This window comes from Camelina sativa, chromosome 6, assembly GCF_030686135.1.
Source record: "Camelina sativa cultivar CO46 ecotype springtype chromosome 6, ASM3068613v1".
NCBI classification, from domain to species: domain Eukaryota; kingdom Viridiplantae; phylum Streptophyta; class Magnoliopsida; order Brassicales; family Brassicaceae; genus Camelina; species Camelina sativa.
Window position 1 is genome coordinate 6,759,845 of NC_141885.1, and position 27,274 is coordinate 6,787,118.

Consider the following 27,274-nt stretch of genomic DNA (forward strand, 5'->3'; position numbering starts at 1 on the left):
TTTTATTTTTTATGTCTATGATCTAAGGTTGGAGTTATTGTATGTCTATGATCTAAGGTTGAAGTACAACGCCGGTATCTTGGACTCTCCAATCTCACAACAATGAGAAAAAGCACAATCGGACTCGGACACAATCTAAGGTGCACACCTATCCGCTAAATCATTATAGATAAAAAGTGATATTTGCAGATTATATTAAACTCAAAGGTAAAAGGCACAAGAATGAGACCATATATATTCAAGAGCGTAACATACAACCATTCAATGATCGAAATCACTTATTATTACATAGATTATATTCAATAATTAAAATGAAAGAGAGCCTCTAGATGGTGAGCTTAACGACGCTAAACCCACCATCGACCGCCAAATTCTGACCGCTGATATAAACAGATTCATCAGAAGCCAGAAACAGAGCAGCTTCAGCCACATGACGTGCTTTAAGCGCCACACCTTTGAGATTCCCAGTAGCTTCACAATATCCTTCAACCATCTTCGCTGTTTCCTCATTGATGCTAGTCAAACCCGTCGCAACCGCGTACGGTGCAACCCCGTTGACTCTAATACCATACTGCCCCAACCCACCACACGCTGACCTAATCAGCCCGAGAAGCGCGTGCTTAGACGCCGTGTAACTATGAGGTCCCGGGCCACCGATCTCGGCTGCAACACTCGTCGTACACACGATTGAGCCACGAGTTCCACTAGCTACCATGGAACGAGCCGCGTGTTTGATAAAAGCAGCCGCACCGCGAACGTTGACCGCGATCGTTTGATCAAAGCGCTCAAGATCCAAATCAAGAAAGCTTCCGGCCTGTTCCAAGATACCGGCGTTGTTATACAGAACGTCAAGCTTCCCATGTTTTTCAACGGTGAACTTGACGGCGTTCTCGACTTCTGTCTCGTTCGTTACATCGCAACGGTAAAAACTTGCTTTGTCTAGCCCTATGGAAACGGCAACGTTTTGACCAAGCTCTTCTTGTAAGTCAACGATGACCACTTTAGCTCCATGGTCCGTGAACAACCTAGCCGCTTCAGCTCCAATTCCGCTAGCTCCGCCTGTTATGATTACGATCTTGCCATCTAACCTTCTGTATATAAAAAAATAATAGACAAGTTAATAAATTAAACGTACGTATGTATAGTATGTATGCATAATGATTGTAAGAGATGAAACACTTGCCTTACTCCCGACATTGTTTTGTCGTATTTTTTACCTTTAAATATCACCACTAAAATTTGTGAACGTATCTTTGAACTGAGAGATTTCGAAGGATATATATAATGTCGAAGATAACCAATAATTGCGCATTTAACTATTTAATTTACTTCGACGTTTCTCACGCTCTTAATAATTAAAAACTACGTTATATATTATTATTTTCTTGGTTATATATATTATTTGGTGTTAACAAACTACATTATTGTCGCTTATTTAATTCTCCAGCGTTGTCAGCATATACAAAAAAATTACTAATATTGATTGTTCATCACCATACATAACTCAACACTTGCTCTTAAGTTTTATAAAGAGCCAAAAAAAAAATATATATAATAATAATAATAATAATAATAATAATAATAATAATAATAATATTATCGACGGTCTTGATAAGATTAAAATATGTGTTTCAGATGCACTTAACGATGCTATATAGTTAAATAAGCCAGATTCTGTCCACTAATGACGGGATATACGAGTCACGGAGTCAGTGGCCATGTTCTGCTTCTTCCTTAGCGTCTTTTTCTTTCCTATTTGTTCATCGGGAAAATCACATGCCGAAGGTTAAAAACTCATTTAAATCGGGGTTTTTTTTTGTCACTAAAGACGCTTGCGGATTTCCATCAATATTTGGTGGTATTAGTCCATTTTGTTAAGAGAGTGATATTAACGTTTTCGTCATATATCTATAATATTCTGTCTTGCAAAACAGTATTTCTCACCAGATGGTAGTGATTGTTTACTGGTTTCTATTTGAATATGAATTGTTCAATTAACGCAGAAATTTACTAAATCATCTTATTTAGTCAATCGAAATAATGTCATACTTTAAATCCACTACAAAATTTGTTTTTTTGGTGGAATACAGGGGCAGAATCCCCAACTTTATTAAGAAAAATTAAACATAACTACAAACGTACTCATCTCATCCATATATGAACAACAACATCTTCATGTAACAATTGATAAATAACATTTGGAACTAAAGTAAAACCATGAAAACTAAGTGGTAACGTGAACGCATAGTTTGCTAACCCGTCAGCCAGACGGTTAGTTTCCCTATACACATGACAAAAGCAGACTTTCCAGTCTCTAGAGATAAATTTGTAGCACAGACGTACCAGGAAAGACAATGGATGAGAATCCTCGATCCCGGTCAAGAGAAACTTAGCAACTATTTCGGAGTCCATCTCAACCTCCAATCTCGTGACTCGCTTCACCCAAGCTGCATACATGCCATAGTACACACCCCACAGTTCGGGCAACGGTGCTGTCCAAACCCCAATACTAACTGCAAACCCCCCACACCAATCACCCTTCTTATCCCGTATCACTCCACCTGCCGCTGCATACCTTGGGTTCCCCCGTGAAGCACCATCAATGTTCAATTTAAACCACCCCAGTTCCGGTGTCACCCAGCCAATTTGGTTGTCCACTCGCTGTTCCCCGATAGCATTAACATGCAGTCAAGAGTGAGCTAATGACACTTCCTCAGCAAGATCTTTAACGAAGCGAACTCTATCTCGACATAACCTCTTATCCCCATACACATTCCCACACCTCCATTTCCAACCCCACCAAACCGCCATAGAAAACATCGTGGACCAATCTCCCTCTTTAGTCACTAACCCTTGTCCCAAATTGTCATAAACCCACTCAAGCAAGGAGGCACCAAAAATGCTCCGTCGCTTGCTAGGTGGAAGAATACGAGACCAAACCCCAACCATTGCTGGAAAGTCCGGAAGGACTCGAATTATTGTCTCAATACCCCCATGACACACCTCACACACATCAAAATCACTTAATTGCTGCTGCTTCCGCTCTGCATTTGTCATGATTACCTGTTGTACAACTGACCAAAGAAAAAGCTTCACCCGCTCAGGTGCTACCACTCGCCATATCATCTGATAGAAACTAGACATATTTTGTCCTGAAACAACGTCCTGTGTCAAGAACCTATATGCGGACTTCACTGTAAATTTTCCTGCTGAATCTACCCCCTATGCCAAACGATCCTTCGCCCCAGTAAAACTATCCAACACCCCCGCCATAAGCTCAAGTATGATATACTCAGACACAAAAGGTAATATGAGTGAGAAATCCCAATCCTGCCCATCCCTCCATTTTTCCCGAGCTGTGACTCGGTCGAAACCAGATGGCAATGCGCCTATAGTACGCTCCACAAGCGGCTTACCAGCTAACCATGTATCTTTCCAGAACAAGATCTATCTCCCATCACCCACAACCCAACTGTGTCCTCGATTCATCACCTCTCGTAATCCCAACTATGTCATACTTTAAATCCACTACAAAATTTGTTTTTTTTTGTGGAACACGGGGGCAAAGCCCCCAGCTTTATTAAGAAAAATTAAACAGAACTACAAATTTAGTCATCACATTTATGTACGACCAACATCATCCTCATGTAACAATTGAGAAACAACATTTGGAACTAAAGCAAAACCATGAAAACCAAGTGGTAACGTGAAAGCATAGTTTGTTAACCCGTCAGCTAGACGGTTAGCTTCCCTATACACATGACGAAAGCAGACTATCCAGTCCCTAGAGATAAAGCCATTCCACAGACGTACCAGGAAAGACAGGGGATGAGAATCCTCGATCCTGGTCAAGAGAAACTTAGCAACTATTTCGGAGTCCACCTCGACCTCCAACTGCGTGACTCGCTTCTCCCAAGCTTCATACATGCCATAGTACACACCCCCACAGTTCGGCCAACGGTGCTGTAAAAACCCCAATATTAACTGCAAACCCCCCACACCAATCACCCTCCGTATCCCGTATCACTCCACCTGCCGCTGCATACCCCGAGTTCCCCCGTGAAGCACCATTAGTGTTCAATTTAAACTACCCCAGTTCCGGTGTCACCCATCCAATTTGCTTCCCCACTCCCTGTTCCCCGATAGCATTAACATGTAGTCACCAGTGAGCTAGTGACACTTCCTCAGCAAGATCTTTAACGAAGCAAAATCTATCTCGACATAACCTCTTATCCCCAAACACATTCCCACACCTCCATTTCCAACCTACCAAACCGCCATAGAAAACATCGTGGACTAATCTCCCTCTTTAGTCACTAACCCTTGTCCCAAATTATCATAAACCCACTCAAGCAAGGAGGCACCAAAAAAGCTCCGTCGCTTGCTAGGTGGAAGACTACGAGACCAAATCCCAGCCATTGCTGGACAGTCCCGAAGGACGTGAATTATGGTCTCAATACCCCCGCGACACACCTCACACACATCAGAATCACTTAAATGTCGCCGCTTCTGCTCTGCATTTGTCATGATTACCTACTGTACAACTGACCAGAGAAAAAGCTTCACCCGCTCAGGTGCTACCACTCGCCATTTCCTCTAATAGAAACCAAACATATTCTGCCTTGAAACAGCATCCCGTGTCAAGAACCTATATGCAGACTTCACTGTAAATTTTCCAGCTGAATCTTCCCCCATGCCAAACGATCCTTCGCCTATTAAAACTATCCAACACCATTGCCATCAGCTCAAGTCTGATATACTCAGACACAAAAGGTAATATGAGTGAGAAATCCCAACCCTGCCCATCCCTCCATAATTCCCGAGTTGTGACTCGGTCGAAACCAGATGGCAACGCGTTTATAGTACGCTCCACAAGCGGCTTACCAGCTAACCAAGTATCTTTCCAGAACAAGATCTGTCGCCCATCACCCACAACCCAACTGTGTCCTCGACTCACCACCTCTCGTAATCCCACTCCCACACTCCTCCACGTGGAGGACCAGTTACTCTTGACAGACATCCAAGAAGAATCATGTATGTCCCCAACTATGTATTTGCTTCTTACTACCTGAGCCCAAAGACTGTTCTGCTCATTTAACACTCTCCATCCCACTTTTGCAATCAATGCTTTATTCATGTCCTTTGATGTCCTCAAACCAAGAACCCCTTCACACTTCGGTTTACATACTCGCTGCCAAGCCACTAAGTTCTGTTTCTTTTTCTCCGACATGCTTCCCCATAAAGAATTACGAAACCCTTTATCTAAGTCCTCTAGTACACTCTGCGGGAGCTTGATGGTACTCATTGTGTGCATTGGAATAGAAGACAAAATAGATTTTGTGAGTGTCAACCTTCTCGCAAAACTCAACATGCGACCTTTCCAGCCTGCCAAACGCGACCCGAATCTTTCTAAGACATCACCAAAGGTCTCTTTATTCATACGCTTGTGAAGAACATGCATACCAAGATACTTCCCCATCTCTTTTGTTGATTTGATCCCACTCTCCTCACTTATCAACTTGCCCAAGTCCCGTGAAATATTATCAGAAAAAGATCTTCGATTTCTCGAGGCTAACCTTTTGACCAGACGCCAAAAAAAACCGCTCCAACACCCCCCATATTACCCGAATTTGAGAGACAGAAGCCTCCGCAAACAGGATCAAGCCATCTGCAAAGAGAATATGCGATAACCTTGGTCCCAGCCTAGATAATTTGATCGGCTTCTATTTCTTTTCCTGGATTGATCCTTCAATCAACTGACAAAGCCTCTCTATACAAAGCACAAACAAGTATGGGGATAACGGGTCCCCTGCCTCAAACCACGCTGTGGCTTGAAAGATTTTGTCCTTTCACAATTCCAAAGTAGACTCATTGATGGACCACCAACAAATTGCATGATCCATTTTGTCCATTCCTCTGATAAACCCACAACCTGCAACGTATCCTGTAGAAAATCCCATCTTACTCTGTCATATGCCTTTTCCAGATCAAGGTTCAGAAGCATCCAGCCTTTCAGCCCTTTCTTACGTCTCATTGAGTGCACCGCTTCTTGAACAACAATAATATTTTCAGAACTTAATATTTCTGGCATAAAACTTGTCTGTGTCGGACCAATAATTCTCTTCATTACACCCTTAAGCCGTCCCACCATAGCTTTCGTGATGGTCTTAAATAAGACATTACACAAAATTATCGGTCTGAACAGTGTAATCAGCTCCGGTTTTAGCACTTTTGCGATATGAACCACTACGGCATCAGTCATCTCAGGAGGCAAAACAACAGAGCTAAAAAAGTCGAGAAGAATCTCCTCCTGAGCTAACACCATATCAAACTCATGTAACAACTCTGCCTCCAGAAGAATCAACGCATCAATTTGAGGTGTCCAGAAGTTCCTGCAAAATTTGTTAAATGATGGCTATACTAACCTTTAAAATATATATATATATATATATATATAATTTGATAATATGTGGAGTGTGAGAATGGATTCTCTGGTACGTCAAGCCCGTCTTTCTCCGCATCATATTATGTTTGTAAACAATTTTCCTTCTAATTGATTTGTTTGAGCTAATCATTTGTTGACAAAACAAAAATGTGGAGTGTAGACTTTCCACCTTTTTTTCATTGGTTATAAAAATGTCACACAATTGTTGTTGATCATTTTACTTGCCAATTATAATTGGTATGATTGAGTGGTAGTATGGTTACTCTCTCAAAAGAAGAAATCACAAGATATATACAAGCTTCTAAAATTTGTTATGACACTTCCTCGTGCCGAAATCAAATTATGATCTTGCCCATCCTATCAAGTAGCTAAATTAATCTTATGAGATAGAGCACTTGACATTGTTTTGTTTGCCACTGACATATCCTTTTTGTAGTTTGTAAAGACGTGAGACATGGAACCACTTGCCTAAGTCTTGACTCTTTACATTGTTTTGTGTTTTTTTTTCATCTTTGCAAAATCTTTAAAAAGATTTTGTTTGATTTGCTTTGTTAAATTGTTTTTTTTTTTACTCTTTTAATATATTCGCTAATATACATTTATTTTTGGGTGAGATTTCAAAGTGTAACCAAGAGTTGCGCATTTCACATATAAAATATGTCAACGTTCCTCATGTTCTTTACTATAATCTTCACCAAACCACATTATTGTCATTTGTCAGTAGTAAATCTACAGTATTTGTTGTATAAGCCTTCCACAGTTCCAGCTAAGCTTACCTATTTAATAAAGTTAATATGTAGTTTGCACAAAATTCTAATATCTATATTAACATTTTTGAAGTACATTTTGTGTTATGCCATTTAAGTTTTGCTTATTTACTTTTTATTTTACAACATTAACTTCTAAATAATTTCCAATAATAACAATGTAGAGAATTTCAATTATTAAACCTTCTTAAATCGACCAACATTTGTTACATTTCTTGCCATAAAATCTAGACAACATCTATACGTTCCGGTTTTTCCAAAAACTACTCTATCCATTAAAGTTTTATTCCCATAAAATAGCCAAAATTATGTATAATCTCTCAAATTTAAATGATACAACTGATTTTCCAAAACAAAAAATTACAATCCCCATAGTTATTATAATATTAATAAAGTTACTACAAACGCAAAACGCAATTTTATGTTGATTAGGAAACTAATATTCTCAAATATTTAACTTCAACAAGAAGTTATACATTTAATTCAGTATATATCTTCTTTAGTAACTGAATATTGTTCGGCAATAATATAAACAATGAAAATAGAAAATCACTTAAAGTTCTCTTTTATTGAAGTACTTTTTGGGTTATACCCTTTAAGTTTAACTTATTTAAAAAACTATTTACAAAACTGATCCCTACATATTTACGCAAAATAACATTAAGTTAAATATGAAAAATCAAAATCGATCACACTAATTGAATATTTCTAATTGATCACAATAGCTAAATAGAATCAATTAAGTTCCTATAATTATCTTTCCCAATAACTAAAATATTCCTAAACTCAATTATTCCTTAAATATCTTAAGGAATTCAGTTTATGTTTTCCTTTTTAACTTAAAGGATTTAAATGTTTTAGTGAAAAAAATTATAACAATCAAAATTGTAATAACTAAATATTTCTATAATATCTCTACAAAACCCTAAAATATTACAAATAGAAACTAACTAAAACACACACGACTATTTAATTAGATACTCCTTATGTAAACATTAAATATTGTGAAATAGTTCATCAAATCTTTTTGATTGCTCACCAATATTTACTCAATTCGATATCACACTAACACTATAAATAACCTATGAACGTCAATCTACCAAATAACCTCATTTGTACTTTGTTATTAGTTTTTTTTCCAATTCTTTTATGTAACAACCCGTCCAGTGGACCCCACTAGCCCACTGCTAGCCGCCCAAACGGACCCCAAGTTGTCTCTGCAGGGCATCGATCCTAACCCCTCATTGTGGACATCCAAATCCACCAGTAGGTTATTGGTGCGTCAGGCGTTCCTCGAACCCTAGTCCCCACCTTTTAACAACATTCTCACAGGACAAGCTGTCACCAATTGTGTGCTTATGCAGCATGGGAAGGTTATAGCCTATGGTTCGCGGCAGTTGCGGAAGCACGAGGCTAATTATCCTACTCATGATTTAGAGATGGCAGCAATGATTTTTGCTCTGAAGATTTGGAGGACGTATTTGTATGGCGGGAAGGTACATGTATTTACAGATCACAAGAGTTTGAAGTACATTTTTACTCAGCCAAAGCTGAATTTGAAGCAGAGGCGTTGGATGGAGTTAGTAGCGGATTATGATCTGGACATAGCTTACCATGCTGGTAAGGCTAACCTGGTTGCAGATGCCTTTAGTTGGAAGCGGGCGGCTTCGGCTCAGGAGCAGGATATGGAGGCGTTGGTAGGTGAGATTAGTGCATTGAGGTTGTGTGACATCTCGCAGGAACCTTTGGGTTTAGAGGCAGTTGATCGAACAGATTTGTTGAGTAGAGCGCGGTTGGCTCAAGAGAGTGATGAGGGGCTGGTGAATGCCTCTAAGGCTGCGGGTTCGGGATATCAGGTATCTGCTAATGGTACTATCCTTGTGCATGGTCGGGTCTGTGTGCCCAAGGGTGAGGATTTAAGGCAGGAGATACTGAGAGAGGCTCATTCGAGCAAGTTCTCTATTCATCCAGGAGCGACCAAGATGTACCGTGACCTCAAGCGGTATTATCACTGGGTCGAGATGAAGAAGGACGTAGCCGATTGGGTTGCAAAGTGTGACACTTGCCAGCTAGTGAAGGCGGAGCATCAAGTTCCTGGTGGATTATTGCAGAGTTTGCCCATTCCAGAGTGGAAGTGGGATATGATCACGATGGACTTCGTGGTGGGATTGCCTGTGTAGAGGACGTTTGACGTGATTTGGGTCATTGTGGACCGTTTGACTAAGTCTGCGCACTTTCTGGCCATCAAAAAAACTGATGGAGCAGCGGTTATGGCCAAGAAGTACGTGAGGGAGATAGGCATATTGCATGGTGTGCCTGCTAGTATTGTGTCTGATAGAGATTCCAAGTTCACCTCGGTGTTCTGGAAGGCGTTTCAGGCAGAGATGGGCACGAAGGTGCATATGAGTACAGCCTACCATCCTCAGACGGACGTCAGTCGGAGAGGACGATCCAGATTCTGGAGGATTTACTGAGGATGTACGTGTTGAATTGGGGTGGGCATTGGGCAAATCATTTGAGCTTGGTGGAGTTTGCTTACAACAACAACTACCAGGCGAGTATTGGGATGGATCCTTATGAGGCATTGTATGGGAGGCCGTGTCGTACACCGTTATTCTGGACTCAGGTGGGGGAGAGGAGCATTTACGGTGCGGATTTTGTTCAGGAGACCTCGGAGAAGATTCTGGTTCTGAGGCTGAACATGAAAGAGGCTCAGGATCGGCAGAAGAGGTCAATTGGTGACAGCTTATCATGTGGGATGGTTGTTAAAGAGTGGAGACCAGGGTTCGAGGAACGCCTCACACACCAATAACCTTCGGGTGGATTTGAATATCCACAGTGAGGGGTTATGATCGATACCCTGCAGAGCCAGCTTGGGATCCGTTTGGACGGCTAGCAGGAGACTAGCGGGATCCACAAACAATTCGTTTGAACGGCTAGCAGGAAGCTAGTGGAGTCCACGGGATGAATTGTCATATAAATATCACATCTTTTTATCCATAATGAAACAAATTGCTATTTGTTATGTTCACATATAAACGTAAGCACATAAATGTAAAAATTTATGTTATTTTCTTCTTATGAAAAGAAAAACTGCTAACTTTTCTATTTTTGGCTAATTGTGGGACTTCTAAATTTTCTTTTTATCCATAATGAAACAAATAAATACTAGAGATGCTTGTTTTGACTCACTAAAGCATTCTAAACAAATCCATATAACATATGAAATTCCTAGCGTTTGTTTAACCATTTGTTTCAGTGAATCACTGGGTTTTCCTCTAAAAAGTAACTACAGATTTTTTTTAAGCCATGCCATACAAATGTCAATAGCAAATAAGTTCCTCACATTCTTTCTTTGATGCTCGAATAATTAATAACTTACATAAATTATGTAATTTGTTTTTACAAAAGGCATAATTGCAAAAACTGACCATTTACATATTTCTAATCCAGAAAACCTTTATTAAATAATATTTGTGTTTTGGTGCGTTTGTGTAATGTTTATAATTTTTTTTCAATCAAATATCAAAAAAAGTAAAAAAAAAATAAAATAAAAGTTTAAAAACAATTTTAGTGGACGAAACAACAACGGCGTCGTTTTGAAAGCAACCCAAACAAAGGCCGGAGGACACATGTAATGTAAGTCTTGGGATATTTTAGCCAAAACACACACTGGCGAATCAAGATTCAAGAGCATCTTCTTCTTTCACGTAGTACGAAACAAATACGCACCGGCGAATCCTCTTGGCTGGCTCTTGAGAACGAATCGGTACGATCTTTTATCTGAATCATTCTCATTTTGGGTTCGGTTTATTTCTAAACCATTGATTGCTATCTCATTATCTTCTGACCTACTAGGTCTTAATCTGGGTTAGATTTCTTCATTAAGCTGCTTAATGCTGTGATCGATCATCTCATTTTAGTGATTTTTGAATTTTGGGTTTTCTCTTCCCTTTTATATTGGATGATTCTCAATAGAAATAAAGTCATAACCTTTGAATAGAGATTTTAGCTCAATGATCTAATAAGCTTTGAGGTCTAAGTAACACATGTCAAAGTGTTTAAATCCTATAATTGATTTTGGATTTGAGCAGAAAAATCGAAACTTTAGCTATATAGGTTGTTGCTTAATCATTTTGTGTTGCCATGGTTTGCTCAATGTAGCATTAAAATCTGAGTCTTATTAGTTGATACTGAGTTAGCAATTGAAATCCGTGTTTCATTGGGTTCTTCATTCAAAGGATTGACGTATGTTTTATGCCCATAACCTTTGAGTAGATTTAGCTCAAAGATAAAAAGAGTCGTATTTACTGCTGAAATGATCGAGCTTTGAGGTCTAATACTACTAGTCAAAGCGTCTTTACTGTTGAAATGATCGAGCTTTGAGGTCTAATACTAGTTCAAGCGTTTGAATCCTTCAATTGATAGTGATTCTGAGCATAAAAATTGAAACTTTGCTATATGTGATGTTGCTTAGTCATTTGTGTTTATCACTTAGTCTTATTAGTTGATATTGAATTAAGATTGCATCCTTGTTTCATTGGGATCTTTATTGTAGGATTAATATATGTGTTCTCTTTGCTTGTTCTAGTATGGATTTTGGGATCAAGCGATGAAGCATTGAGTTATGTTTTCATGAAGGTCAGAGTTAGGTATTGGCTGAATTGGGTTTGGTGTTAAGAAAGGCATTCATGTTATCCATCCCTGATACCAGAATGTGGAATTTAGCATCGAGTTATCTTACCGGAAACGTAGGACCGAAACACGAAATAAGAAGACCAGTTCGCCCTCATGCGGAATGTTCAGATGACGATGCATCTTCTGTAGGCAGTAAAGACGAAGGTCTCGAGTGTCCTATTTGCTGGGAATCATTTAACATTGTTGAAAACGTTCCTTACGTGCTATGGTGTGGGCACACAATGTGTAAAAACTGCATTTTGGGACTTCAATGGGCTATTGTGAAATTGCCTACTCACCCGGTTCAGCTTCCTCTATTCATTTCATGCCCATGGTGCAATCTATTGTCCTTCCGTCTTGTCTTTAGAGGAACCCTCAGGTTCCCTCATAAGAACTACTTTGTGCTTTGGATGGTCGAGAGGATGAATGGAGAGAGACGCAACTCACCCGGTAGAGCTCAAACAGATGGAAACAATGACCATACAAGGGAAACTCCATCTCCATGTCTCCACAATCGCCATCATCGCAGTCAACCTGAACCACCAGGTTCTGTTAACGATCATCGCATCCCCAGGGACAACATACAAACTTCATTGAGGAAGTCTCTGGTTTTCTTTGTCCAGTTGACAGCAAAGTTCCCATTGGTTGTTATATTTCTGCTGATAATACTCTATGCAATACCGACCAGTGCAGCCATATTGGCGATGTACATTCTAGTCACTATCTTGCTGGCTCTACCGTCGTTTCTCATCCTCTACTTCGCGTATCCTTGTCTCGACTGGCTTGTCCGAGAGATTGTCACATGAACTTTCTACGAATGCTTCAGAAGCTTCCCACTCCTAATTTGACGACTTTTCTTCATTAACTGAGACACAAGATCGGTCTGGTCCGTCCTTCATGTAAGTATAACAATTTCGTAATTTCTTATCTATATATATGGATGTGGTTTTGGATTGCGTTGTTGCTCTATGGAATCTGAGCAATTGACATGTGAATGTGTTGTAAGGGCACTTGCAAGAAACTTATTAGTATTGTACTACTATTTGAGGATTTTTCTGTGATCGTTTCTGGTTGTCTCAATAAGATTTGTGTATAAATTTTATGCAATGTTATTAGGAAATGTGTTTGTGTATACATGTAACTACATTGTTTCTTCCTTATATATATAGAGATTGAAATGGTGTGGTTTTGTTTTTTTTTTTTTTTTTTTTTTTTGGCCCCATTCCCATAGAACAAAGCCATAAGAGGAGCCTTCTCTTTATTTCGATAATGAAGTTGTTATTAACAATAACAATACCACATAATTTACCAAACCAAATTTATCTTTCTTCTTGTTCACTCATCTTTCTTCATATCCATATGTGTTCGCTTTGAAAGGATGTGTGTGACATTTAACAAAGACAAAATTATACTGCAACTGTATGAAATTATTTAAATATCATATATAATTGATGTAGAATAGAGTTACAATATCAATAAATCTAGAAAGAAAGAAAGAAAGAAAAAAAAACTCATGGCGAAGAAAAATATAAAGATTCAGCAGAAAATATAAAAATAACTTAGATACGTGATATAATAATAGAAATAGTTACTAACAGGAACTGGGCTCATCACGTGTTCGACCGCCCTGAAAGCAAGACCAAATCCATCCCACGAGACAGGCGACAGCTATGAAGATAAGTATGCCTATTGGGATAACTTGCTTTAGATCCATATTGTTTCTTCGCCACACCAAAACGTGTGTCTTCTTAAAATGGTTCTTAGAAATGAAACTACTCTTGTAAATATTGGTCTCACGAGAGGAATACATACACGTCTTAAGTTGCCTTATCTCCACCATTTGGTAATCAAAGCTAACATAATCAAAAATGTTAATTCGTGACAAGTAAATCAAAAAGAAAAAAGAAAAGTTAACATAACAATACGATGCAAATATACAGTTCTTTAATAAAATAAACAGAGAACGAAAAGTTGACATAAGAAGATGCAAATGATATATAATTATATACAGTTCTTTATTCATTCAAAACGAAAAAAAAAAAAAAGTCAAATATCAAAATAAGATGCAAATATATGTGTTGACTAGACTTTTTAATTGGGCTTCTTCCCTGTTGGATTTGTTGGACTGTTTTCTGCCCCATCTCACATACCTCACCTGTATGTGAGTAGCAGCAGAGATTTATCATTTTTATGATATGTGAATAGTGAGAGATCAGATTTGGTGCAAGTAACCTCAAATTCGATCAAATACTTGCTGAAGATATCAAACTAGGTCCTTGGAGCTTGTTTGAGAATAAGTAAATAAAACAGTTTAACAAGTCCAACAAGAAAAAAGTCCAATTAAGAAGTCTAGTCAACACTCTCAAGTCAAGATAAAATTGACTGTACCGATTTGGTACTTTGCAAAACCTCAGCTCCATAACCGATTTGGTACTTTGCAAAATAAAGATCATAACTAGCCTATCACATAATTATGAGTCATTATATTCTAGATTATTCTCTAGGTCTCTATATAAGACAATGTGTCTCAAGAGTATAAGGGTATCCTAAAATCATAATAAAGAATCAAGTTTATTCAAAGTTCTCTCTTTCTTCTTCACTTATGACCCAATAAGATCGGTGGTATGTCAAGAGATTATAAGTAATATGTAGTTCAAGATTGCATTATTGTTCATGCGTTTGAGAGTTCAGGACCCTTGTCGGGACATAATAGTATTATTGTACTATTTAAGGGTTTGTCTCAATTAAATTATCAGTTTTCCAATACGATATTTGTATCTACTTCTTCTTGTTCCTTCATCATCTTTGGTCTTAGTTTTCTTATTTTAGTTGCATTTCAAAAAATTTAGTTATTCATCTATTTGGAAAACATTCAATATTTAATAAACAAATACAATATAAATATAAATAATAAATAAAAATTATATGCATGCGGTATACTGTGGGTTAAATTTCTAGTTATTTACGTGCATGTCATTAATTACCTAATTATATAACATTAGATCAGCCCTTAAGTATGCACTTATGGATAATAACATTGGATGAGGAGTGTGCAGTGAAGGGCTCATTATTCAGTCAAAAAATCTTTGTAGCTTCATTTATGCAAGATCCAATCTTTGGCTCTAGAGTTTACTGTTGTCAATTGTTCAGCTAAGAGTTTCAAAAATTCTGTTAAATGTTGGAAACTATTTCGGGGTATTATGTTCGCAATGTTTTCACCTTGAGGTATAAAAAGTGGAAGTGCAAAACTTCCGAAGTTTAAAGTGGAAGCTCGTATGTAGAAATGTTGGAGTGGTTGAACCAAGAGGCAAACTAATAGAGCTGACCCAAAAGACTAACTCAAGTGGTAGTTCAAAGGGTTGATTCTGCAAATTCTTTATCTGAGCATGACATGATTTCACTAGCAATCAACACCACCTTCTACATGCATGATAGAGCAACTTCTCTTAGTCTTTGATTAAACTATCATTCCTTATATCGTCTTTCCTAGAATAAGTTGTCTTAAGCAAGTTCGAATGAACTGAACTGAACACTCTAATTGAGTTAGTGCAGAGTTTTATTCTTCTCTAATATCTTAATATAGTCTCTAATCTCATTTGTATTCTACTGTCAATCTCTTTCTTTACAAACACGAGTTCTGTTCTAAAGCAGAAAGGTCGGAGCTGAGTTCTCATAATGTCAACAGTAAGTCCTTAAAACTAGATCCTTGACTGTGCTGTGCTTTAAGATTAAACCGTTAAATATGTTCTACGATATGAAGCAAAGACTCAAAGAGCATTCAAATGCGATGTATACACAAAGTGCAAGAGGAGTTAAAGCTCTTCCACTGCAGCAAAATCAAGCCCAGAAATCTTCATTGGTCCAATGTTAACTGCAAAAACCCCAAATCAGTGTGTTGGTCCAACAAAGCAAGAGAAAATAATGTAATGAGAAGAAATTGTTGGTTCTACGTACTAACGGCGTCAAGTCCAGCTAATTTAGGCATAAACTGTCTGATATGGTCCTCTGCTGCTTTATCTGCCTTCAATGTCTCACACTCGAATGAAACCGAAACTTTCTTCTTCCCGTGCTTTTGTTCCACTAATCCTATCACATCTTCCTCCCAACTTTTCAAAGACAAGTAGTCATATTCATTCAAACATAAGACAGTAGTAGACTCCCACAAATAAGTTTCATGCAAATTGTTTGAAAAGCTATGAGTTTTATGACTTTCCCACTCCAGCTTTAGTAAACTACAATCTATACAAAACACCCATAAGCTAATTTGCATAACAGATACTGGAAAGCTTACCCGTGAGCATGCTCGACATCATTAATACGAGCAGCATCGTGGCCTTTGCACTCCACTACAATTGTTTGTTCTTTCTTACTCTTTTTTCACCAGAAGAAAACGAGGAACATATTCAGTAATAGTTTAGCAAAATAAAGAGTTAAAGAGTTACAAAAGGAAGTGAGAAACTCATACATTGTAGTCTATGACAGTGAGTTTGATCAGTCGATAATCCTCACCGCGGCTGCATTCAGTCTCACAAGCCAGTTCTTTGGAAAGAGACACAAAATATCAATAATACAACAAAAATGCAGTGAAATCAACTAGTGTCATGTCAAATAAGCCACATTAGTTAAGCTATTGACATACAATGTTCTGTATCATGTTCAACTATTCCTACTCACTAGTTAAGCCTATTGACATACAATGTTCTGTATAATTATGTAACTAGTGCAAGATTAAGTCTTTAATCTGACTCATCAAACCCAAGCTAAATGTGGGATATAGACAAATCAGTAACACAAAACATCTAATTGCATAGCAAAATCCAAACACAACAAAGAAAAAATATTATTCTTTTTTGTTGTTGTTTAGCCTAGTAAAAGAAGAGCGAAATTACCAGTGCCATGGAGACCATAACAGATGGAGCTAGGCATTTGAATGAAATGACCAGAGATAGACCCGCTTGGCAACAAAGCTATTGATGCTACTCCTTCCTTCACTTCTCTTTCATCATTCTTCTTCTTCTCTATCTCACCTTCTCTTCCTTCATCTGCAATCACACCATCTCCTTTACCACAACATAATTCAAGAAAAAACAGAACCAGTTTGCGAATAAAGCTAGAAACTTTACCCATTGTTGTTGCTTGATAGAGAAATCGATTCTTTTACTCGACCAAAGTGTTCGGCTTTAGGGTGTTTTCAACTACTATAAAACGGCGGTGTTTAAAGATCCTTTACGCGACGTCGTTTCTCTTCTCATAGCTTGAAAACTACGTCGTTTCTGCTCTCTCTCTCTCGCCTGTATCTTCTTCTCCTTCCTTCCTCATCCCTAGAACAAGCTTGATTAATCAAGAACAGGGCTTTGGTATGGTCTTGTTTCGTATCTTGGGCACTGGTTATTACGTAGCTGCTCGTCTTTGATTTAGGTAATATTGGGTTTGTTTGCTTAGACTTGAAGTGTGGTGTTCCTAATCTGTGAATCCTTTCGTTGGTTCTGAAATTTTCAGTAAAGTTGTCAACTTTATGCTGAATTAGGAAATGGTTTGTTAGATATCTTTCTGATTTGTGCTGAAAGAGTATGTTCTCTCTGCTCTGTGTTGAATTTGGAGGTGTAAATTGCTGCGTTTTGCTATTCACTGTATTATCATGGGAGATGTCTGGTTGAGTTCTGTCTCCATCACTGCTACATTGAATCAATTGGATTGTGGATGTTATTCAATTGGGAAGAGGAGTTGTTTATGGAGAACTTTTCATTGGTCTTTGAGTCACTCATTGGACTTTGCATTGACCATGAAGCCGAAACAAAGGCGTCTTGGTGTAAAAATGGAGTCTTTTTCTTTGGCGACACCAAGAATGCGTTTCAGGAAGGTGAGTAGTGAATTAGACAGATCTTTCAACGGTGAAAATGTGGTTTTTGGTTCGGAGTTGGAGGCTGAACATGGATTGAGAGAGAGAGGTTGCGATTTATTGGTTGAAAATGGGTTAGAAGAGAAGCCTGTAGTGGCTAGGAATATGATACATTTTCTGGAGGAAAGGAACGAAGAGATGTTATCCAAGAGACTTCTGAAACTTAGCAGGTTGGATAAAGTTAGAAGCGCATTGGAGTTGTTTGATTCTATGAGATACTTAAGTTTACAACCCACTGCTCATGCGTGTAACTCTTTTCTCTCGTGCCTTTTGAGGAATGGAGATATTCAGAAAGCTTTTACCGTCTTTGAGTTCATGAAGAAAAAGGAGAATGTTACAGGGCACACGTATAGCTTGATGTTGAAAGCTGTTGCACAGGTTAAGGGTTGTGATTCTGCACTAAGAATGTTTAGAGAACTAGAAAGGGATCGGAAACATAAGAGTTGTTTTGATGTGATTCTATATAACACCGCCATTTCTCTATGTGGACGAATAAACAATGTGTATGAGACAGAGAGAATATGGAGAGTTATGAAAGGTGATGGCCATATTGGAACAGAGATTACATATTCTCTACTTGTTAGCATTTTTGTTCGGTGTGGGAGAAGCGAATTAGCCCTTGATGCATATGATGAGATGGTTTACAATAACATATCTGCGAGAGAGGATGCAATGTATGCGATGATAAGCGCGTGTACAAAGGAGGAAAACTGGGACTTGGCCTTAAAGATATTTCAGAGTATGTTAAAGAAACAGATGAAGCCTAATCTTGTAGCGTGCAATAGTTTGATAAATTCTCTGGGAAAGGCAGGCAAAGTCGGATTGGTGTTTAAGGTTTACAGTGTTGCAAAATCTTTGGGGCATAAAGCGGACGAGTACACATGGAATGCACTGCTCACGGCTTTATACAAAGCAAACCGATATGAGGATGTTCTTCAGCTGTTTGATATGGTAAGAAGCGAAAACCTGTGCTGTCTGAATGAATATTTGTACAACACAGCTATGGTTTCATGCCAAAAGCTTGGGTATTGGGAGAAAGCTGTGAAGCTTTTGTATGAAATGGAAGGTTCAGGGTTGACAGTTTCAACTTCATCATATAATCTGGTGATAAGCGCTTGCGAGAAATCAAGGAAATCGAAAGTTGCATTGCTAGTATATCAGCACATGGCTCAAAGAGATTGTAAGCCAAACACGTTTACTTATCTGTCGCTTGTAAGGAGTTGTATTTGGGGTTCCCTTTGGAACGAGGTTGAAGATATCCTAGAGGTACGAGTTGTGTCTTTGTGTTTGTTTACTCAAATGTATGCTGATTTAAGAAGAGGTTTATCTAATGTTATTTGGTTTCTTGAACAGATGGAACCTGATGTGTCGCTTTACAACGCAGCTATACATGGGATGTGTTTAAGACGCGAGTTCAAGTTTGCAAAAGAGTTGTATGTCAAAATGAGAGAGATGGGTTTGGAACCGGACGGCAAAACCCGAGCTATGATGTTACAGAACTTAAAGAAACACCAAAAATAATTTATAATGTTTTTTGTTCTACTGATACTTCTTAGCATTGCACTACTCATGCTCGTTTGGTTTGTTCGGTGGTAGAGAGATGGCTATATCAGCATAGTATATCATGAGAGATGGGTTGAGAGATTCTATCTATTTCAAGAAACAGATAATAACTTTACTTTAGTCACAAACAGGTAATAATGGTAGCCACCACATTGAGAGTAGTAATAAAGTGTCATGGTTTTAAGCTTCGTCTTAGTCCTCCTAGCCAAACTCTACTCAACTTCACCATCCCCACTGCCATCTTCGCTGCAACCACAACAACCATTAACCAAGTCATTTCCGCCACAACTGACACCCCTGCGCTATAACATGGACCAGCATGTTTTTGAACTTTCGTGTTTGAGTAATATAATAGGGACCAGCAAGTGTTATATGTACCTGTTATAGTAATAATTAGGAATCACAAGTAAAACTCAATCCCGTTTTAGTAGTTCTCAGCTATTAGTTCCATCAGTTACATAGCTCCCAAGTCCCACCTAGTGGTTCGGGCAGTTGTTAACTCGATTCTATTTGAGCTGTTGTTAGCAATCAGCTTGTCATTTAGGTAGCTCTCGGCTTGTCACTTGTCACTTGTCACTTAGGCAGAGCTCTTAACTCGCCACCTTGAGAGCTCTTAACTCGCCACCTTGAGAGCTCTTAGCTCATGGCTTGGACATTTTCGAATTATCTTGTTTGAGTAGTTGTCAGCCCTCAGTCATCACACGTACAGGAAGAGTATGGGGAATGAATGCTGGCTATGGTGAATTGGTGATTTAGGATTTGGCCGCGCTGGCTTCACTTGGGGTAAAATTGGACATGGTCTTCTTCAAACGGGGATAACTTATGTTTCGCTTCAGATTTTGTTCTGATTCCACTTGAAAATGAAGGATGGTTCTCCTAACTCTCCTACAACACCAATAACGTTTTATTTGATGTTCGGGAAAGTCTTCAACTAGTGAAAAACTTATGGTGGTATGACATTGTCCTGAAAGCTCACCTATCATTTGTTCTCATATTTTCCTAAAACCTATAAAACTTTTTTGAACTAGACAAAACCTATAAAAATGCCTTCAAAGCATTGAAAATGTGGTAATCCCATTGAAAACATTAGAAAAGCATAGCTAAAATGGGTGAAAATAAAGCGTTAACATGTAGCATGGATAAAATCAAGAATTGGAGCACCGGACAGCGAGTTGAATGCAGTATATATATGTAACATTGTAACAATACATAGGAAAAAACAGATCACTTGTTTTTATCTTATCTATATTCTTCTGAAATATGGAAAGATTTAGCCTAATGTCTTCTCACTATCAACTACTTGAAGAATCAGAGCCAAACAATTTGATTGCTCTACATCTCAATTCCACAGCTCACTCTATTGATATTTCGGTACATATTCCAAGCCACTCTATATCAAGCATGAGAGAAATGCAAGAATACATGGGGAAGTTCAATCTTGAAAAGCTTGATTAATGAAACTTATTGAAAAAAAACCATCTCAAACCGCATCAGCTCAGTGCATGAGATAATTGGTCATCATTGTTACATTGACTACCTAAGTGTAACATTCCAACTTCTAGAAATATAGTGGTGCATGAGAAGATTTAAAAAAAAAAAATTGGTTATCAATGTCACTAAAGTGCACTTAGATTTTTGGTCAAACATCCCATAAGAACTCTAGAGTTAAATGTGATTAATTAGTAATTTTAAGATGAATGACCTATCAAAAAGAGATTTCTGATATTGTGTGAGTATGATAAAGTAAAGGAAATGATCACGTGATGTTTTGTAGGATCAGTAAACAAGTAATTAAAACCTTCAAAAGTAACACACTAACCGTTAGAATATAATGGGCTACATGAGTTATAAAGCAAAAATAGAATAGAGGATCCGAATGGTAACAGCGGATTTGATATTGTGGGACAATCGATTTGACAATGCGGTATGATTGAACTGTGGTACGTGCGGAACAAATATAGTTGCGGGACAAGTGCGGTTAATGCAAAATAAGCGGTACAAAATAATGTTTTATTGGTGAAAAACTATGTACAGAGATTTCATATTTTTTTTATTAATAACTAGTATAATTATATATTTGTTGCAAAAGTTAAGACTTTACGTTTAGCAATAAAAATGGAGCCCAATTGTCATTATAACTCACTGTAATATTTGTCTCAGTTTTTTATCTATAAATACCAATGTATTCGTTCATATGAAATACACATTATTAAGATTGCAAGAAAATGCATGTAAAAATTCATCTCTCTCTCTATTACTCTTCTCATTACATATATATACAAATATATTACAAAATTTATTATACATTTTATTACTTAAATAAAAAACGTTATCAGCACGATTATTCTACCAAGTTCGCGATATTCTACCAAGTTCGCAACCATTCTACCAAGATGATATATATTATTATGGAGAGAACTCGGGGTTCTTTAAATCGTTTGGGGGTGCAGATTTTTCCTATGAGAAGATGGTAACATGTTCTAAACCTCGTATCTTTGTTTTTTTTTCTTTTGAAAAGTGGAATCTTTTTGTTCCTTGTGTTTAATTGGTTTTCATAGTTTTAACCTTTTGTTGTGCCTCTTCACCTCGCTTCGGTCAATGCACACTCTTTCGCTCTCATATATAGAGATACCGAACATACGTTGTTTATTTCTTTATTTACTTCTTTAACTTAATTTTCAATATGGATGATTTTAGTCACCATAACTTATTTATTGCTTTTATTTACTTTTTAATTTATTGCTTTAACATTGATGATTAAAAGTCACCATATTTATTTATCGTTCTAATTTATTAATTTAATATAGATGATTAAAGGTCACTATATTTTATTTATTGTTCCAATTTATTGATTTAATATGGATGATTTAAATCACCATAATTTACTTACTGTTTTGCTTTAATTTACCACGAATGATTTAATCACCATATAACTATAATTTTATTATTTTTATAAAAGAAGGCTTTGCCACATATATATATATAATTTTATATTTTAATTAATACATATTATTCTATATCAATTATTACAATTTTTCTTATAAAATAATTTGATTTATTATTTTTAATCTCAACGCTCATAAGTGAAAAATTAAATAAATTTTAACTTTTTCTCACTTTTCAAACCGCTACTTAAACGGCTAATGAAAATGAAATTAATCTATATATACACTCATTTTTACTCATATATTTCACTCAATTTTTTTCATCTCTATCAATAATCTTCCTGAAGAATAAATTTGTTTTACTAGGATAAATTACTCATCCCTTCTTAGTGTTTTTAACAGGTTTTATAATTCTTGCTATTTGCGGTTTACTTTTTGGAGAGTTTTCTCCCGAAGAGTTTTTGATGGTTCTTATTTTACCTTTTTATGTAATTGTGTTTCTTGTATTGCGCTATTTATGCAAGCGTCTCCTATGTTTTAAAATTATAATAAATAAAATCTCTAATTATGTTTTTATGATTTTATTTGATAGAAATAAAGAAAAACAAATTGGTAAACATCGAGAAGCTCCAGTTCCCAGCCTTAGACATCACTGGAGCTAACTTCATATCTTGGACTACCAATGTCGAATTACACCTACAGTCTTATAGACTAATAAATCGGCGGACCAAGAAAAGGCAAAATCTATGATCTTCCTTAGAAGACACCTCGATGAAAATGTCATATATGACCATGCACACATGAGATATCCCAAAGAGCTGTGGAAGTCCCTGAAGGACCGATTTGATCATCAAAGGAACATAACTCTCCCACTTGCTCGGGATGAATGGCAAAGTCTAAGATTCCAAGACTTTGACAAGGTGATGAATTACAATTCCGCCATGTAGGGGATTGTCGCCAGGCTAAGAAATTGTGGTGAAACCATCACTGAATCTTAGAAGCTTGAGAAAATGTACACCATGTTTCACAAGAATCATATTACTCTACAACAACAATATAGGTTGCATGGATACCCCAAATTCTCAGATTTGATTGTGACGCTCTTAATAGCTGAAAAGAATAATGAGCTCCTCATCAAAGATAACATGTCTCGACCCACCGGTTCCAAAGCATTCCTTGAGTTTATTGCATTGGATGTTAAAAATCCAGTGAGAGAAAATAGAGCTTTTGGAGGATGTGGCTGCCAAAACTATCGCAGACGTGGGAGAAACTATAACCCTCAAAGTAGAAAGTCATATCAATGGATTCGCTCTGAACAAAGTCCGAAAGGAAAATAAATCCAAGCAAACACCTCCCAGAAACGTGAGAGTGCTTGTTTCAGATGTGGCACTAAGGAAAATTGGTCCTAGGTATGCTGAAAACCCTTGCACATCTTTATGCTCAATTTGTACAAAGAATCCGCTAAGGGCAAAGGAAATGAAGTGAACCTTGCGAACATTCTGAGGGTACAACCCACTTTGAGGCTGCTGACTTTGCCAACGACCTCGATGAAACTCAAATTTCCGATAATTATGCCATCAATAAGTTAATGTTTGTTTGAAATTTCTCATATTTGTGTGATTCAATTACGGGGGAATGTTTGGAGGATGAAAAGGAGTCCGATTTTGTTGAATTTTGGTAGGTAGATTTGTGGTGCTATAAGCTTCATATCCAACAGTGGGTTTGTGGAATTAACGGTTAGTTTGTGTTTTAATCAAGTGTTTGTATTGTGGTCTAGTATAGAGAGTTTTGTGGTAAAGTTGGGGTGTCTAGCGACACCAAGGTGGTGTTGGTCGACACCAGCATGTTGTTATGTGTTTGGGTCTTTGGAAGATAGTTGGAGTTAGATTTGGATGTTAAGAGATTGACTGAAGTGATGTCATGGGTTTCAGGGGTACTAGAGGAGTTTTAATGAATTGGAGTATTTGTGGGGAAGTGTTGTCCGTGGCTGGACGAAATCAAATATTCCAGCCCACCTCTCTTGTTACTCAGTCGCTAGGGATTGTTGGTTGTGCGACTCAGTAACTAGATGAGGTGGTGTTTGGTGTATTGTGGAAGTTTTTGTAAGGAGCGATTTCTACGCCAGTTGTCTCGTCGGAATTATGGGGTTCCGGTGAGATCGTTTCCAGTGGATCCTGTATAAGGATTGGGAATCTGGGTGCGGTCGTTTCACTCTCTCTCTCATAAAAAACATTGATGAAAAATACACTTTTAAATGATTTGTTAGATTTTAAATTTATAAAAACTGATTTAAAGTGCAGTTTTCATGTTAATAAATAGAGTTGTAAAAAAGATAGAGTTGTAATATGTATATTAAGTTGAAAATTAAGAAAAATAATAAACTTATTGTTCAGTAAATAATATTATTGTCTATGCTACTTAAATATCATAGTGGTTATTAAAACATTCATATATCATTGAGTCTCCATGTAATAAGTATATATTTTTTAAAAAATTTGTAATCGAGTGTTCTTAATCCTTTAAATTATACATATTAGTTTAATTATATAACAATTGAACATTTTCATTATGTTTCATATCATCTTTAATTTTTTCCCTAACGTATATAGAAATATATATATATATATATATTTGTATATGTATATATAACAAAATATATTAGTTTGGAAGTAAAACAATATGTTTAAAAGAATTCTTAATAACAATAAATTATTAATACTTTATTAAATGTATAGTAACCGATGAATTTCATTAAATGTAGATATGTCGTTTAATCGTCGAAGAAATACAAATCCTTCTAAACAAACAAGTTTAAATCAACCAACCAAAAATTCAACTCTTCCTACGGAAACAACAGGACAGATAAATATTCTTTAGTTTATTTAAAAAAAAATTAAAATAATAGTTCTACTTGATATAATATGTGACATTGTATTTGCTGAATTTGTAGAACAAAGACAAATATAAATGTTCGTACATTCAGGAAAAAACATTAATTCAATTGTTCGACGAAGCAATTGCGATGAATAATTATACTCTTAAGAATTCTATTGCTATCGGTAGAGAGTATATGATAGAAAAATTTAACCAAACATTCAACATGAATATCATCAAAACCAAACTTGATGAATTCAAAAAAAGTTACAAGAGGTGGAAGGTTCTTACGTATAAACTGGAATCATGGTTGATCATGATACATCCATGATATATGCATCTGATTCATGGTGGAAATATCAATAGTTTGTAAGTAGAAATAATCCTTCTACTCATCAAAATATGTTTTAAATTTTGGTATGACGAATCTAAATAATTTTAAACTTATAGGGATGAAAAGTAACAAAAAGCTTGAACCAAAAGCCACCTCAATTTTGGGATGTGATGCAACGATGTTTCATATTATATGATGTTCAATCACAATCTCAACACTCTGCTCGAAAAAGAAGATAGCAGTTGATGAACGAGCATGCAAATGATGAAGAGGATCATGATGATTCAGACAACGATAGTGGTGACGTTCCACCACAAATTCCTGTGATGCAAGACGAAGAAGAAGTGTATCAAGTTACCATTGATGACGATAACAGGAACCAAATTTCTGCTCGTAGAGGCCAACAACGAGGGATGCTAAATTTGCAGTCAACCACCAGATGTGGGAGTAATTCACAAAGTTCTAGAGGAAGCTCACGAGTTTCTACTGGCAGTGGTTCACGAGGAACTCGTTGGAGACAATATTTTGAGACAACAATACAACACACCATTCCTGGCTATCTAGAGAATTCCAACGACAAAACTTTCAACAACTTTTCCCTGGTGGTTTTGACCAAGATGATTACAAAGAACGTAAAAAGGCAGAAGCGATATTTATTGATCTTGACCTTCCCGAACACAATAGATTTTATTGGGCCTGCATTAATGCACTTTAGGAGCTAGTATTTTGGCTTAAATATTTCATTGACATAGCCTCAAGCACCGACGAGGATAAGCTACAATTGTTAAAAGCGATGACTGGTGTTTCATGGAACAACCAAGATGTACCAAAACAGTTTGGTGCATGCAATTCATTTGGGAATCCACATTCAGGAGGTCTATCATCCAACAGTCCATCAGCTATTTGGGGACCTGGTTATCAAAAATGAGGCACACTGCCAAATGCTCCACATTGGGGCACACTGCCAATCATTCAACCATGGCAACAAACACAAAATGTTCAACAAGGCGGGTCATCAGGAACGACTCCGGTAAATGGTCAATACGGATTTTCACTTGGTGACCAAGGTGAAAATATGAGGAATACTCAACAAGAAAATTCACCTATCATTCAACAAACATCATCATCCGGTCTCAGTTTCACAAGTTATTTTGAAAGTGGACAAATGCCACAAACAGCTAGATCATGAGGTCTTTTCAATATTTGGGGAACCTCTCAAGGAACAAATGAAAATAATCAAAGTCATGTAGGAGATGAAGATTAATTTGTCGCAATTGCGTTTTATCAATCTATGTTTTTAGTATGATTTATGTTAAAGTTTTCTTTTAAATTTATTACAATTTGTTCTTTCAAAATAATATACGTTTAATGACATGTCGTTTATAATGAATTTTAGGCATTTTGTATATGTCAATTGCGATCACAATGCCTCAACAATATAAATTACGAAGAGAGAATTGAACCGTGAAACTTAGAAAATGAACAATTTGAACAACTAGACTTATTATGATTGATATTTTCAAAGGGTACCAGCGGAAACCAATGGAGGTATGGGATGGAGGAATATTTGGCGTCGACTACAACAAGATGATGCTGCTTGTCTTCAACTTTTACGAATGTCAATTCCATGTTTCACAACATTGTGTAATATGTTGCAAACAAACTATGGTCTAAAACCAACATTGAATATATGGATTGAAGAGAGTGTACCTATGTTTCTACGGATATGTAGGGACAATGAAATTCAAAGGGATGTTAGTTTAAGATTTGACCGAAATCAAGAGACTGTGATTTAGGGAAGCTCTTACGACAACAGAATTATTGGCATGT

The 27,274-nt window shown here is 37.0% G+C and overlaps 4 protein-coding genes and 1 pseudogene across 5 annotated transcripts; 3 read left to right on the forward strand and 2 right to left on the reverse strand.

Annotated features, from left to right (window-relative positions):
- Window positions 1–212: 212 nt before the first annotated feature.
- Window positions 213–1,250, reverse strand: LOC104790560 (short-chain dehydrogenase reductase 5-like). The gene is made up of 2 exons (XM_087456320.1): window positions 1,184–1,250; window positions 213–1,091 (listed from the first exon to the last, which is right to left on the reverse strand). Exons 1-2 carry the CDS (start codon window positions 1,195–1,197, stop codon window positions 326–328), a joined length of 780 nt encoding a protein of 259 aa, XP_087312446.1. The 5' UTR covers window positions 1,198–1,250; the 3' UTR covers window positions 213–325.
- Window positions 1,251–10,844: 9,594 nt separating this feature from the next.
- LOC104790561 (uncharacterized) lies at window positions 10,845–13,067 on the forward strand. The gene is made up of 2 exons (XM_010516339.3): window positions 10,845–10,981; window positions 11,804–13,067. The coding sequence occupies exon 2, from the start codon at window positions 11,904–11,906 to the stop codon at window positions 12,693–12,695; it is 792 nt and encodes a 263-aa protein (XP_010514641.1). The 5' UTR covers window positions 10,845–10,981; window positions 11,804–11,903; the 3' UTR covers window positions 12,696–13,067.
- A 2,402-nt stretch (window positions 13,068–15,469) lies between these two features.
- On the reverse strand, window positions 15,470–17,152 carry LOC104790562 (uncharacterized). Of its 2 annotated transcripts, none has more exons than XM_019246683.2 (6): window positions 17,013–17,152; window positions 16,779–16,931; window positions 16,355–16,428; window positions 16,181–16,260; window positions 15,848–15,995; window positions 15,470–15,760 (listed from the first exon to the last, which is right to left on the reverse strand). In XM_019246683.2, the coding sequence occupies exons 1-6, from the start codon at window positions 17,014–17,016 to the stop codon at window positions 15,743–15,745; spliced, it is 477 nt and encodes a 158-aa protein (XP_019102228.2). In that variant the 5' UTR covers window positions 17,017–17,152; the 3' UTR covers window positions 15,470–15,742. The 2 variants fall into 2 exon arrangements, with proteins under 2 accessions (XP_019102228.2, XP_010514642.2); XM_010516340.3 differs by having other exon boundaries at window positions 15,844–15,995.
- Window positions 17,024–19,539, forward strand: LOC104790565 (pentatricopeptide repeat-containing protein At3g29290-like). Its single transcript, XM_010516341.3, has 2 exons — window positions 17,024–19,054; window positions 19,142–19,539. Exons 1-2 carry the CDS (start codon window positions 17,528–17,530, stop codon window positions 19,307–19,309), a joined length of 1,695 nt encoding a protein of 564 aa, XP_010514643.2. The 5' UTR covers window positions 17,024–17,527; the 3' UTR covers window positions 19,310–19,539.
- A 5,460-nt stretch (window positions 19,540–24,999) lies between these two features.
- LOC104790566 (uncharacterized) lies at window positions 25,000–26,708 on the forward strand (annotated as a pseudogene).
- Window positions 26,709–27,274: the final 566 nt, after the last annotated feature.

Coding starts and splice junctions, on each gene's coding strand:
- LOC104790561 (XM_010516339.3), top strand. CDS start 11,904: ATGTTATCCATCCCTGATACCAGAATGTGGAATTTAGCATCGAGTTAT.
- LOC104790562 (XM_010516340.3), bottom strand. Junction 16,261..16,354: donor TCACTGTCATAGACTACAAT/GTATGAGTTTCT, acceptor TGGTGAAAAAAG/AGTAAGAAAGAACAAACAAT. Junction 15,996..16,180: donor GATGTCGAGCATGCTCACGG/GTAAGCTTTCCA, acceptor GTCTTTGAAAAG/TTGGGAGGAAGATGTGATAG.
- LOC104790565 (XM_010516341.3), top strand. CDS start 17,528: ATGGGAGATGTCTGGTTGAGTTCTGTCTCCATCACTGCTACATTGAAT. Junction 19,055..19,141: donor AGGTTGAAGATATCCTAGAG/GTACGAGTTGTG, acceptor TTTCTTGAACAG/ATGGAACCTGATGTGTCGCT.